We start from the raw sequence: 12,521 nt of genomic DNA on the forward strand, positions 1-12,521 counted from the left end.
GTGTGACTAAACAATTTATACACTGTTGTTGATGCACATGAATAAGCTTGTGATCATGTTAGACAACCATATTAGTAGGACAGATATTATGATCATGTTAGACAACCATATTAGTAGGACAGATATTATAAGGTTTGGTCCAATAGCTATTACGCTTACCGATTTCACTACATTATGTCCACTTGTTATGTAATACATTGAAATGTTGCCATTTAATAATAATCTCAATAGGAATGGCAATGGGGTGGGTTTGGGACGGGTCATTCCCATCCCATTCCCACACCCGATTATACAGTTATTTCTCATCTCTGGCACAAACCTATGTCGGGGCAGGTTGATTGGTTCCCATCCCCTTTAACAAAAGAATTAATAACCCCATTCCCGTCCTGACCCGAATGTCCATTAGCCCTAACCCTAACTGGCAATGAGCAAATCTCATACCCAAATACACTTTCCTTTCACTTATTATGATAATATACCAAATATGAAAAAATAATATCAAAATTGAAATTAACACCACAACAATCAATAATTTTAAGCCCATAGTTAGCTTAAATGATTCAAAATTAATGCAAAAAAAAAAAAAAAAAACCATCTGAACCATTTACAAGAGAACATAATGAGAACTGAACCAAACGAGAAAATGGGTCAATATCAGCCATGGATGTGATTCCCTCTTCAAGCCAATCTTTGACTAAGAATTCATCAAATCCACTACTTCAAAGGCTTTCACGTTCCTTTTGTGTGTGTGCTCTCAGACAAAGACTTCAAGATACTCTAGATGATTATGTTGCACATATTTGGGGCAAGGAGATCGAAGTCTGTGACTAGTTTCATGTTGTGAAAGAGGGGTTTTGGGCTCTGAGGCTAAACCAAGAACAAGATGGAATTGATTTCAGAGTATTTTAGTTGGTGTGAGGGAGGAAGAAAAAGTAGTATTGATCCTGGAAATAGGGTTTTAAGCAGTGCATCAGAAGAAGAAGAAGAAGAAGCGGTTGTCGGAATTAGGGCTGGGAAGAATGAAATACCACTGTATCAGAGGAAGAAGAAGAAGGAGCGGCCGTCAGAATTAGGGCAAATGGGGAAGAATGAAGTATATATATATGGGGAGTTTTTTGACATTTTAGTAGTTGTTGAAGGGTAAGTTTGTAAATGTATATTTGGAGCGGGGTGGGGCTGGTTGGAACAAAATCCATACCCGTCCCAAACCCGATTCAAGTTTTTAAAATATCTCCATACCCGACCTATACCCGTTTATTATATTTTAGACCCGTCCCAATAGGGGCGGAGCGGGGCGGGTTACCCGATTAGCCCAAAAAATTGCCATCCCTAAATCTCAGTATAACTTTACATTTGTATTAGTTATTTATCAAGCTAGGACTTGCAATTGTTGATAGAAAAATGTTATATTATGAACCCAAATAACAGAACTAATGTCTAAAACACACCAAATTATCCAAACTCAAACTTCCCAAACCCTTAACGGAACTCAACTAAATTTAAAACAAATTTTGAATTTAGTAAAAAGCAACACCCTTGAAACAAATTTAAAAAATCCCTTGTAGAGAAAAGCCCTGTAGAGCTAAGATGTATAAGAAGGGGTCGTGGATGACATTGACCATCACTGAGCCCAAGGGGTGATCAAAGTGAATCAATCGGAAAATAAGCTAAAAAATGGGTACTGCACAAGGCCTAATCAAGTACTAGAAGCTAAAAATGAATAAAGGCTAATGGTGAGATGGAGGGGCAAAAATTACTCATGGAAGCTTCGGTTTCTAACTATTATATAGTCGAGTTTGTCGGAGGATTGTCATGGTCAAACTCCACTGTAATTTCTCTTCTAAGAGACGACAAATTAGGGCTTTATTATTACATCCAACTACAGCATAATTCTCCCAAACTTCCTCCATAACAAGGAAAAGAAAACCACTGAATTTAACATGGCCGGCAAATCTAATCTCTCGAAAAGAAGCTACTCTCCCTTTCTCACAAGGCAACTATTCAAAACGGCGCCGTTTCTATGTCCCGAAATAGGCATTTCATTGGATTTTTCTGGGTCCTGCCTACTAGGCCGAAGTTGGGTTCTCTCAGCTGCTGGGTTTTCGTTCTTTCTATCAACCCCCTGCTACTCTCTGCAATCCTTGTGTTGCGTCCCTTGTTTGTTTCTTAGGAATTTCAGAAGATTAAATTTTTCTACAGATAGTCACTGCAACAAATTGTAATTGTAATTTTAATTTCCCCTGTTTTCATTTTCCTCCCCGTTTTTTGGATTCTCAAACAACCAGATAGTAGAGCTTAGCTCTGGTGGTGGACATGAGCCCTAGAAAATAATGGGCAGCAGTAGTCGATTGCTCCTTTCAGCGACTTGCTTTTCCACTCCTTTCAGCAATGATGGGTTTTTGTGCTGCAACAGCAATAGACTTGCAGCAACATCATCATTATCATCCACAGCCAAATGGCAACAAATTTATGAACGATTGTCATCATCATCATCACCATCGCAATCATCTGTTGTCGTAAGAAGCCCCACTTCTCCATTTCATTTTCTGCTGCCAAATCATGGCTCCAACAATAACAACAACAACAATGATGGCGGTAATGGTGGTGGTGGTGGTGGTTGGAATTCCTCCTGGGGTTCGAATTGGAATTGGGGCTGGTGGGGTAATGAGGAAAATGCCCTTTTCATTTTCTTCTGCTCCCGTGTGCTCCATGAACACGGTTCTGAGACTGCACACATGCTTAGGGCAGTTTTGTTGTTCGTCTTTTCGGTTTTGTATAGCTTCTTCCATTTTCAATTGGATACGGCGCTGTCCAAGGAGAAAGAGGAGGAGGGTGTTTGGGAAGTGAGAGGAGGCAAATGGCATAAGATAATCCCGGATTCTTCCAAGGACGAATTTCTTGTTGTTACACCTGGGATTGGAGCTGTTGGTGCTCCCAAGTCCTCGACTCTTCCCAATTTGTGGCTACAATGCAAGGAGCTCTTTCTGCGTTTGATGCTGCCGGAGGGCTTTCCACACAGCGTTACCTCGGATTACTTGGACTACACCCTATGGAGGGGTGTGCAGGGTGTTGCCAGCCAAATTAGCGGAGTCCTTGCCACCCAAGTTGGTTTTTTTGGCTGTTTGTTATTGTGTTTTGTCCTGTCCTGTCTTGTTTAATCTGCCTTGCTGATTCTATGTTGATTTTGACAGGCCTTGCTTTATGCGGTTGGATTGGGGAAAGGGGCCATTCCGACTGCCGCTGCAGTCAATTGGGTACTCAAAGATGGAATCGGCTACCTCAGTAAAATCCTCTTGTCAAAATATGGCCGGCATTTTGATGTCCATCCCAAGGGTTGGAGGTTGTTTGCCGATCTTTTGGAAAATGCTGCCTATGGATTGGAGATATTGACTCCTGCCTTTCCTCATCAATTTCTCCTAATTGGTGCTGTTGCTGGAGCAGGACGATCAGCAGCTGCGTTAATCCAGGTAATCGCCTGTTGGAAATTGGAATGTTAGGTCATATATATCAATACCTGCCAAGAGTTTCATTTCTTTTAAAAGAAATATGTTTTGATGTAGAACAGTTGCTTTTTCATACACATAACCATCTTTCATCTTTTGCATTACTGTTGGGATCATATTTTCCCTTGAACAATCCAGCTATTGGTAACTCCAAAAGGAAGATGCCAACTCATGGTGAAGGAGATGGTGGTGAAAATGTCACTGCCTTCTTAGGAGGTCCTAGGTTTACCTGATACATTATTCTTGGGAAGGAATCATGTATATGCATTTGTGGTTTTCAGTGATCCTACAAAAGCAGGGCAATTGGGTACAGGTTATTTATTTATTTTTGAAAAATTCTTTCCTTTTGATGCATCTCTGGCAAGACTGACATGAACCTTTTATTCAACTACTATCCAAGCAACCCCTTTAAGTTTCAGTAGCACTCTACAAGATTAAATCACCTTAGAAGAAGAAAATTTAGGAAAATTTGATACCTCTTCAGTGGCAAAAGCTTGAAAAATAATTTGCCACAGAAAGATCCATTAGGCTTGAGAAAAATCAAATGTTTGGTCTTGAAAAATTAGGGGTTGAATTGTCATCATTAAGAATTTGAATGACCAGCATTAGTTTGTAATTCTGGTTTTTGGTTTTGTCACTGGAGCTAAGGGCAAACTTATAAAGGAATGACTAGTTATTACCCTGACTGATGGCTTCTTAAGGGGCTTTGTGAGTCTCCTTAGTATGAGGATATGCAGTCTAGCTATTTGAATCTGTACCTGAGTTCATGGCAGCCATAAGCTATTAGAATCCCCAGGAAATTGCCACACAAGCTTTCTCGGTAATGGAACAAGCATCGTCACCATACTGCTACCTTGTAGCCGATCTAAGATCTTAGGGTAAAGCACAATTGATCAGTTGAAGGGTGATCTTTCCTATCTTTCCCAACTTTGATCGCCGAGAATGCACTTTGATATTAGTTTACAAGCAATCTTGCCCAGGAAATTGCCACACAAGCTTTCTCGTTAATGGAACAAGCATCGTCACCATACTGCTACCTTGTAGCCAATCTAATATCTTAGGGTAAAGCACAATTGATCAGTTGAAGGGTGATCTTTCCAATCTTTCCCAACTTTGATTGCCGAGAATGCACTTTGATATTAGTTTACAAGAAATCTTGCCTGACACTTAACAGTGAACATGAAGTAAGCCATATTTTGGAAGGGTGGATTTTTCCAGGGTAATTTCACCACTTAATGGAAACTTTATATTCTTCCAACTAGCCAAGAAATTGCTTATTATTCCCCCTAGTCAATTTCAAATATCTATTCTATGGTTTCCTCCAAATAAAGACCTAGAAGCATGAATAGCCACTCAGTTATAACACATGCTGCTGGTGGGGTCTGACTTTTTGGGGAAAGAAGCTTGAACTATGTTTTCCTTGAGGAGTCCTTTTTTTATTTTTTTATTTTTTATCAAGAACAATATTTCATTTACTCCATAGCTATCAACTACCCCATGTTCTAAGTAGACTATGATAGCTAGATACCAAGTAGGAAGTTGAAAATTTTAAACAAATTGCCATAGACTTTGGATAAAGATCTCTAGAGGTAAACCACAAAGAAGAACAATGTCTTGACATATTATCCTCCTAGAATTCTCACTTCTGTGTCCTTGCATAATTGAACTCTGTCATCTTCACCATGATAAACTCATGGATGTGAGGAAATTTCCACATGCTTTAGATATAGATTTAAGATATGTAATTGGAAACACATCTTAATCCTGCAATGCTCTTCAAATGAAATATTCCATGCCTCACTAAAATGTGAGACCTTAGTATATTGTTAGGCTCCTTCTGGAATGCCCCATCCAATTCAAGCAGTGTGGTTGCTTTCGGTTTTTCTCTATAACTTCCATTGCCATTGGGATTGGATATCTCCATGACTTTTCTAATCATGTCTAACATGCATTTTGGTTTGTCATTATTTATTTAATTTTACCCATGCAAAATCTTGTGTGTCACTAGACTGGCATGATTTGTTTATGATAGAACTGTGTAAATTTTCTTAATTAAACCTTCTTCTGAATCTTTTTATTTTTAAGATAGTCCATCAGCATCTCAATATAAGATCACTGTTCACCTGTTATCATCCTCATATGGACCTTATGATGTTCATATCTTAAAAGTACAAACTTCTCATTTCACAGGCTTCTACAAGGAGCTGTTTCTACGCTGGCTTTGCTGCTCAAAGGAATTTTGCTGAGGTAAAATGAATTTACTTCCAGATAGCTTTGTTTAAAATATTAAATGTGGAAACCTTTCGTGAAGCAGGCAAGTGTTTTACATCCATCCAACTTGCCTGTATTTGATTTTGTTGGAGAAATGGCTTGTCTTTTTCTAATTAGTTGTGCTATTTTTTTTTTTTTGTGTGACCTGTGCTTCTACCTTTATGGAATTACTGGTGGTAGGTAATTGCAAAGGGCGAGGCTCAAGGAATGGTGAGCAAATCCATTGGAATCATGCTTGGCATAGCATTAGCTAATTGCATAGGCTCCTCTGCACCTCTTTCCTTTGCTTCTTTTACTGTGGTAACTGCGGTCCATATGTTCTGCAATTTGAAGTCATACCAATCCATTCAATTAAGGACTTTGAATCCATACCGTGCAAGTAATATTTTCTTCTTCTTCTTCTTCTTCTTCTTCTTTTATTATTTTTTATTATTTTTATTTTTAATTATTGTAATGCTATCTTAGTTTTGTTTTATATGATATAAAGTAATTTACTGTGCCTGAAATATGAAAATAGTGCAACATTGTTGACCAACCTTTAAATTGGAATTCATTGTGTTATATGAGCATAGTGGTTTTGAAGGTTTTGGAATGGTGGTGCACATTGAAAGTCTTAGTATCCATATATGTACACCTAGGATCCAGTGCCCTAGTAGGATTACATAAAATTGACATTCCTACTCTGAGTGGCATCCACCACTTGTACCAGGTCCTCTTCATTTCCAATGTCGTTTCCACCTCATCGTTTTCTTACTGTTTTATTCACGTGTTGCATTTCTTTCTTCTGTTACAGAGAAGAGAAAGGAAAATTGAGTCCTTTCTTGTTGGTTTTGGCTTTCCTTTCTTTCTGTGGTTGTTACTTTTCCTTTAAGGATATCTATCCTTTTGGTACTTTCTATTCATGATTCAATGAATTATGTGTTGTTTCTCATTGAAAACGAGTTGTTTCTAATTAAAAAAGAAAAAAAAGGAAAATTGACAAAATGCACTTTTTTATTTTTATGGTCATCCCCAATAACTGTTTTTTTTTTTTTGGTGTTCCATAAAGCCTATCATGGGAACTTGGAAGTGATTATGTGGTGATGTACAGAAAAACTTATTAATGAAATTATTATTTGGGCTCATATCATTGACCAGCGCTAATATTGTTTTGCTTATTGGATTCATCTTATAATTGAAAACGTATTTCTTGATTGTTTTAACAGGTTTAGTCTTCAGTGAATATCTGCTTAGTGGCCAAGTTCCTTCAATTAAGGAGGTTAATGAAGAGGAACCACTTTTTCCAGTTGTACCCCTTCTTAATGCAAAGCCTACTTATAAAGTGAGCTGATTTTTGTTTCTTGTTTCCTTGAGTGTTGTCTATAATTCTTTTTCCCTTGATTGGGTAGACTTTTTGAAGATAATATGTGTTGCTGACCTCTGATAATACCCCGCCTAATTTAAGTTTTGACATGAAGTTGGCTTTGCTAGGTTCCTTCAAATTACTCAATATGTGATTCAACCACAATTTAATGATGTGTTTTATTTCATTTTAATTCATAGTAGACCTTTTGATTTCTAATTGTCTGAGTTGTGTGTGATTTGAAATGTCACTTTAAGGCACAATCAGCAGTACTATCCACTGAAGCCAAGGATGCAGCTGCTGAAATAGAGCGCCGGTTGCAGTTGGGATCCAAGCTCAGTGAGGTAGTTAGCAGCAAGGAGGATGTGCTTGCACTGTTTGATCTGTATAGAAATGAAGCTTATATTTTGACTGAGCACAAGGGACGATTTTTTGTAAGTAAATTACTAGCCCTGTTTTTAACACCTTGTTTAGTTGATTTGTTTGTTTATTTGTGTTTTCCCCCTCTTGTGGGCGGTAGTGAGAGAAGGGATGGGTTAGGCTGATTTCCCCCTCTATGCTTTTTAGTTTATTCTCATTGCATTTTATTGGTATCCCATTGCTTCTTAGGAAAAAATAAAAGTTCCTATTGTTACTTTAAAGGCTAAATGGTTAAATTAACTCATCAAATTCTCTTTTAATAATATTATGTCATTTTTAAATGTCAAAAATGTCAAAATGGCTGAAATATCAATTAACATTATTTGATTCCCCTATTTCTGAATGAGTAGTCTGGTACCTAAAATTTTTAGGATTGCTTTTATGACAAGGATAGTGAGTTTGTATGCCTATCAAGAAAAAAAAAGGATAGGCACTTTATATAGGAAAAACTAGCAAGTAGATAATGATGTCTATAATTGGTTATTGATGGTCTTACAACTTAGGATTAAAGATGTTAATGTAAGCTGCAAGTAGTTCTGTTGCTTTCATGAATAGAGGAGGCCTTTACCTTATTAGACCACTATGCCCAATAGGAATAAAGGTCCCCTCTTATCCATTACCACAAGGCCCCAAATGAACTTTCCCCTGTATGAAGCCAATGTAATGCACAACCTGCACGCAAACCAGATGATGCCCCACTTTTTGCTCAGAGGTCCTAGGTTGATGGCAATCTTTATTGGTTCCTGTCAATGCCCACACACAGACATGTGTCTATGTATATACAAGCATATATCGGTATATAAAATATGTATGGAGTGATTATCTGCTTACTCATCTCCTTCTCTGGTGAAGTGAGAATTCACTCTACATCCGTCCCTCTGTTGAAATATAGGATTCCTTTTCATGTATATTGTAGCTTGGTTATTGGGCACAACTACAACCATCCATATCTTACCAGATTTGACTCACATCATTTAGCACAACAGATGCAACCTGGTACTCAGCACCTGAACTAGTTATTAAATTTAGTTCTGCAAAGGCACAATAGCTTATTGTGGACTTCAGGTGTGATCTCTCACCAACCCAATAAGCATATGAAAACCTAGTAATCTCTAAATCAGTTGATGGCTCAATAATAATGCTGTTTTGGTACATTGAGATATGATGCACTGCTTTTGCAGTATTTGGTGGGATGAATGTCTAAACTGACTAACCACGCTCATTAAGATTGCATGGGTTAAAACTTGAAAAACCAAGAAGGATTGCCAATTGACCAGTTGCCTGACTACGACAGGAGATGGGGATTTCTAGGTTGAATATTAAGGAGCAGAAGGCCTTTTTTTTTTTCCCAACAATTTTACGAGTAAGGCTGGTTTGTTAAATCTCATTTCATGGGGTTCATTTTTTTGTTATTCTATAGACATGGTCACATGGTCCATAGAATAATATTGTACACCTTTTTGTGGTGAGATCCTCAAACCTGCCTGTTTTCTTTAAACACTTTCTTTTGCTTATTCTTCTTCAAAATGTTGTCCAACATCATACTCCCACTGCAAGCATAAAGTGTCTGTTTGTGTAAGTGCTTGCATATACTCACAAGTTTAAATTGATTTATACGAGACACTTATTGAGGAAGATAAGTAGCCTTGTGAGATTTGCCTTTTTGAACTAGTATATGCTTATTCTCCTTTTTTTTTTATCGGACTTTGATGTAGGATTTTATACTTCTTGGAAGGAATCTCATCCTTCTTTGTGCTTATTACTTCAATGCAATGAATTGATCATTTCTTATCATGCCCCCCCTCCCCTTAAAAAAAAAAAAATGAAAAGCAAAAATAAGAAGTGGTGGCTGCAAGTTATCTCGGTGCATAAATTTTCAAGACATATACAAAGTAAGGCAATATATGAAGATAACACTATGTTTGATTATAGGAAAGTACTAATAAAATTTAAAAAAAAAAAAATTGAAGAAAATAATTTTCTCATATTTGATTCACCATGAAAAACACTAGAAAATAAATATAATTAAAATTGATTAAAAACTCATGCATTTTAAAATTATTTTATTTTTATAGGGAAGAGAAGAAATAAATGAAATGAGTTCGAAGAAGAATGAAACAATAATTTATTTTTCCTTTGCCTTTTCTTTTCTTCTATTTTCTTTCCCTTGTATTTTCCTTTTTCCAAAGACAAAACATGGGGTAGAAGTGTAGAAAACCAGAGGAAAAAGTGAGTTCAGCCTTACTGCACTGGGTTGTTTCCATATCTGTAGCCAATCACAATGGTTCGGGTTGAATAGATCAGAAATTAGGGATCTTTGTTGAAAAAGGGGCTCTCTTTATTTTCCTTGTTTGTTTTGCACTTCTTTCTTTCATTCTCTTCTTTCTTATGTTTTCTTCTCTTTGAAGTTGCAAAACTTATATTATCAGTTGTGTTTGAAATATCGAACCAGGTGATACTTAAAGAAAGTTGCTCACCACAAGACATGCTGAAATCAGTGTTCCATGTCAATTATCTTTACTGGTTGGAAAGAAATGCAGGAATCATATCTATGGGTGCCTCTGATGACTGCAGACCAGGAGGCAGGCTGCAGATATCTTTAGAGTACGTGCAAAGGGAATTCAACCATTTAAAAAATGACAGCGAGTTTGTAGGTTGGGCCACTGATGGGCTCATTGCAAGGCCTCTGCCTAATAGGATCCGTCCGGGTCATGTTGCCTCCACTCCGACAAGCTAGTATATACATCGATGGCCGTTCCCTTGTGTTATCACTTGCATGACTCCCCATGTGCCAGAAAATGCTTTGTGATCATTGCCCGGCTACCTATATCATTCCATTTCCTCTTTTGTGAAGATTGTGATTGGAGAGTTCTGGTTGGGAAATATAGAATGGTCAAACCTTGAGGCTGTGACCTGCCAAAGAAGGCAGGCTTGTGACTTCCTCTGGACGTGGTTGGGCGGCAATTGGAAGGTGCTGATCATTGAGTCGGTAGAGAAAGACACCCTTGCCTTGGAAATCATTAATTGTTCATCTAGACATTAATACATTGATTCCTCCATTAACAAAACTAGACCTTGCATCATCTTTGCAAAGCATATACATGTTGGATCTTAAAAGTTCATTTTCCATGCTAACATTTCAAGACTAGTGCTGCATCAAGCACCATTCTGTCTTGATCTGTTTGGTTTTTTCCAAAAAAAAAGGGATGGTATCATTTCATTATTCTCTCTAGGAAAATGAGAGTTTTGTCCTGTTTCTTTGCATTTTTTCTTCAGTGCCAAACAAAGCTGGGCAAATGAATTCAGTGCTGGGCCAAGCAGCAAAAGCCACAAAACAGAAGAGGTGGGATTTTCGCATTTGAAACTGAAGGCAGAAACGGGAGATGGTTCTGCTCAGCCCCAACCTCAATCAAGCTGGAAAACATTCTCTTCAACTTCTAGTTTGCATAAGGTAAATCTTGAATTGATAGTAGCAGGGTTTAGTTTGATGATAAATGCACAGCAAGGGATAAGAAACATCACTCAGTAGTGAATACCTATTGATAGATGAAGTCTTATTTGGTAGAGCTTTTTAAATATTTAAGAAATTCAAATATAATTTTTAAGGATATTTGAATATAACTCCCCATATATATAGGTCTCATAAGTTACTCAACATAATTTATGAAAGTAGGAGAGAGATTTTGTTTGATGAAATCATCTAAATTGTCAAGACCATCCTTATTTTTATGACAGTTTCTAAACATACAATCATTGCACTATTATAATATTTGCTTTTATTTCTATTACCCCACATCATAAGATAAGACCATAAGAGTATGTTACAACATTGGAATAGATAATGAAAATGAAGAATCTATTCTATTTTCCTATTTATCATTGTATTTTCATTTTAATTAGAAATAAAAATTATTCCATTCACCTTTATTTTTATTTCTATTTCATAGTTACTAAATAGGGTGTAACTTGGATAAGTTGGCTCGAGCCAACCTAATCCAACTCGATGTTTGAGTGAGTTTGGGTAAATATTTTCAATATTCGGTTTGGATTAAGTTTTCTCAATTCGAACTTAATTTGGATTGCGTTTGGGCTAATGTTCGAACAACACGAAGCTAACCTGAACTCGATTTAATTTTTTATAATATTTATGTCTTATATAATAATATTCGTTTTCTTTTTTTATTTTAAATAAAAAATAAAATTATAATTATATCATATACTTTCTCAATTTTTTAAAAATATATTTAAGTTCATTTTTGTTTTTTAGTTATCTTAAAATGTTATCTTATTTACTATTTAAATTTGGGTATGAATATATAGATTTTTTTTATTTATAAAAAAAGTCACTATGGATAGATTTTAAATCATGCAACTCAATCAACCCGATTAATTCGAGTTTAACTCGATTAATTTGATTTTAACTCAACCAACTCAAGTTCAGAAAAGTGAGATTGAGGTGGGCTTGGGTTGAGTATTTCGAGTTAAAGATTGGATTAGGTTGAGCTTGGGTTAAAGATTAGGTTAAATTGGGTTTGGGTTAATTGTCTTTTAATTTGGGTTGGGTTTGGGTTACTCATGAATCCAACCAATCCGCCTAAGTTGAAGCCCTAGTACGAAACCCATCTCCGAGAGATGTGTGTTGCATAAATAGATGAAGTTACCAACTTGTGACTTGTGAGGTTGCAACCTTACAAGGCCAGGATTTCTTTTGCAATTATGTACCTTAAAGGAAATTACGATTTTACCTGAAAGAAAAAAATTTGTATTTTTGTAAACAACTAAACATTTTCTGAATTGTCGGTTTTTCAAATTATTTTCTGAAAATAGTATTGTTTAAATAAAGAGACAATGGACCGATTTTATGGATGAAAATGCTCACAATACATGGTTGGGTTGGAAAAATCAATAAATGATATAAAGAGGTTAGGGTTGAAGTTTTATTTAGAAATATAGTTTAATTGTTTTGACACATTTTATCTAGGGAG

At 36.5% G+C, this 12,521-nt stretch overlaps 1 protein-coding gene across 1 annotated transcript; it reads left to right on the forward strand.

Moving 5' to 3' along the window:
- Positions 1-1,891: 1,891 nt before the first annotated feature.
- Positions 1,892-10,788, forward strand: LOC100257731 (protein root UVB sensitive 1, chloroplastic). The gene is made up of 7 exons (XM_010646734.3): positions 1,892-3,104; positions 3,192-3,467; positions 5,694-5,750; positions 5,955-6,153; positions 6,980-7,095; positions 7,374-7,550; positions 9,989-10,788. Exons 1-7 carry the CDS (start codon positions 2,331-2,333, stop codon positions 10,271-10,273), a joined length of 1,884 nt encoding a protein of 627 aa, XP_010645036.1. The 5' UTR covers positions 1,892-2,330; the 3' UTR covers positions 10,274-10,788.
- The last annotated feature ends 1,733 nt before the right edge of the window (positions 10,789-12,521 follow it).

This window comes from Vitis vinifera, chromosome 19 (genome assembly GCF_030704535.1).
Source record: "Vitis vinifera cultivar Pinot Noir 40024 chromosome 19, ASM3070453v1".
NCBI lineage: Eukaryota > Viridiplantae > Streptophyta > Magnoliopsida > Vitales > Vitaceae > Vitis > Vitis vinifera.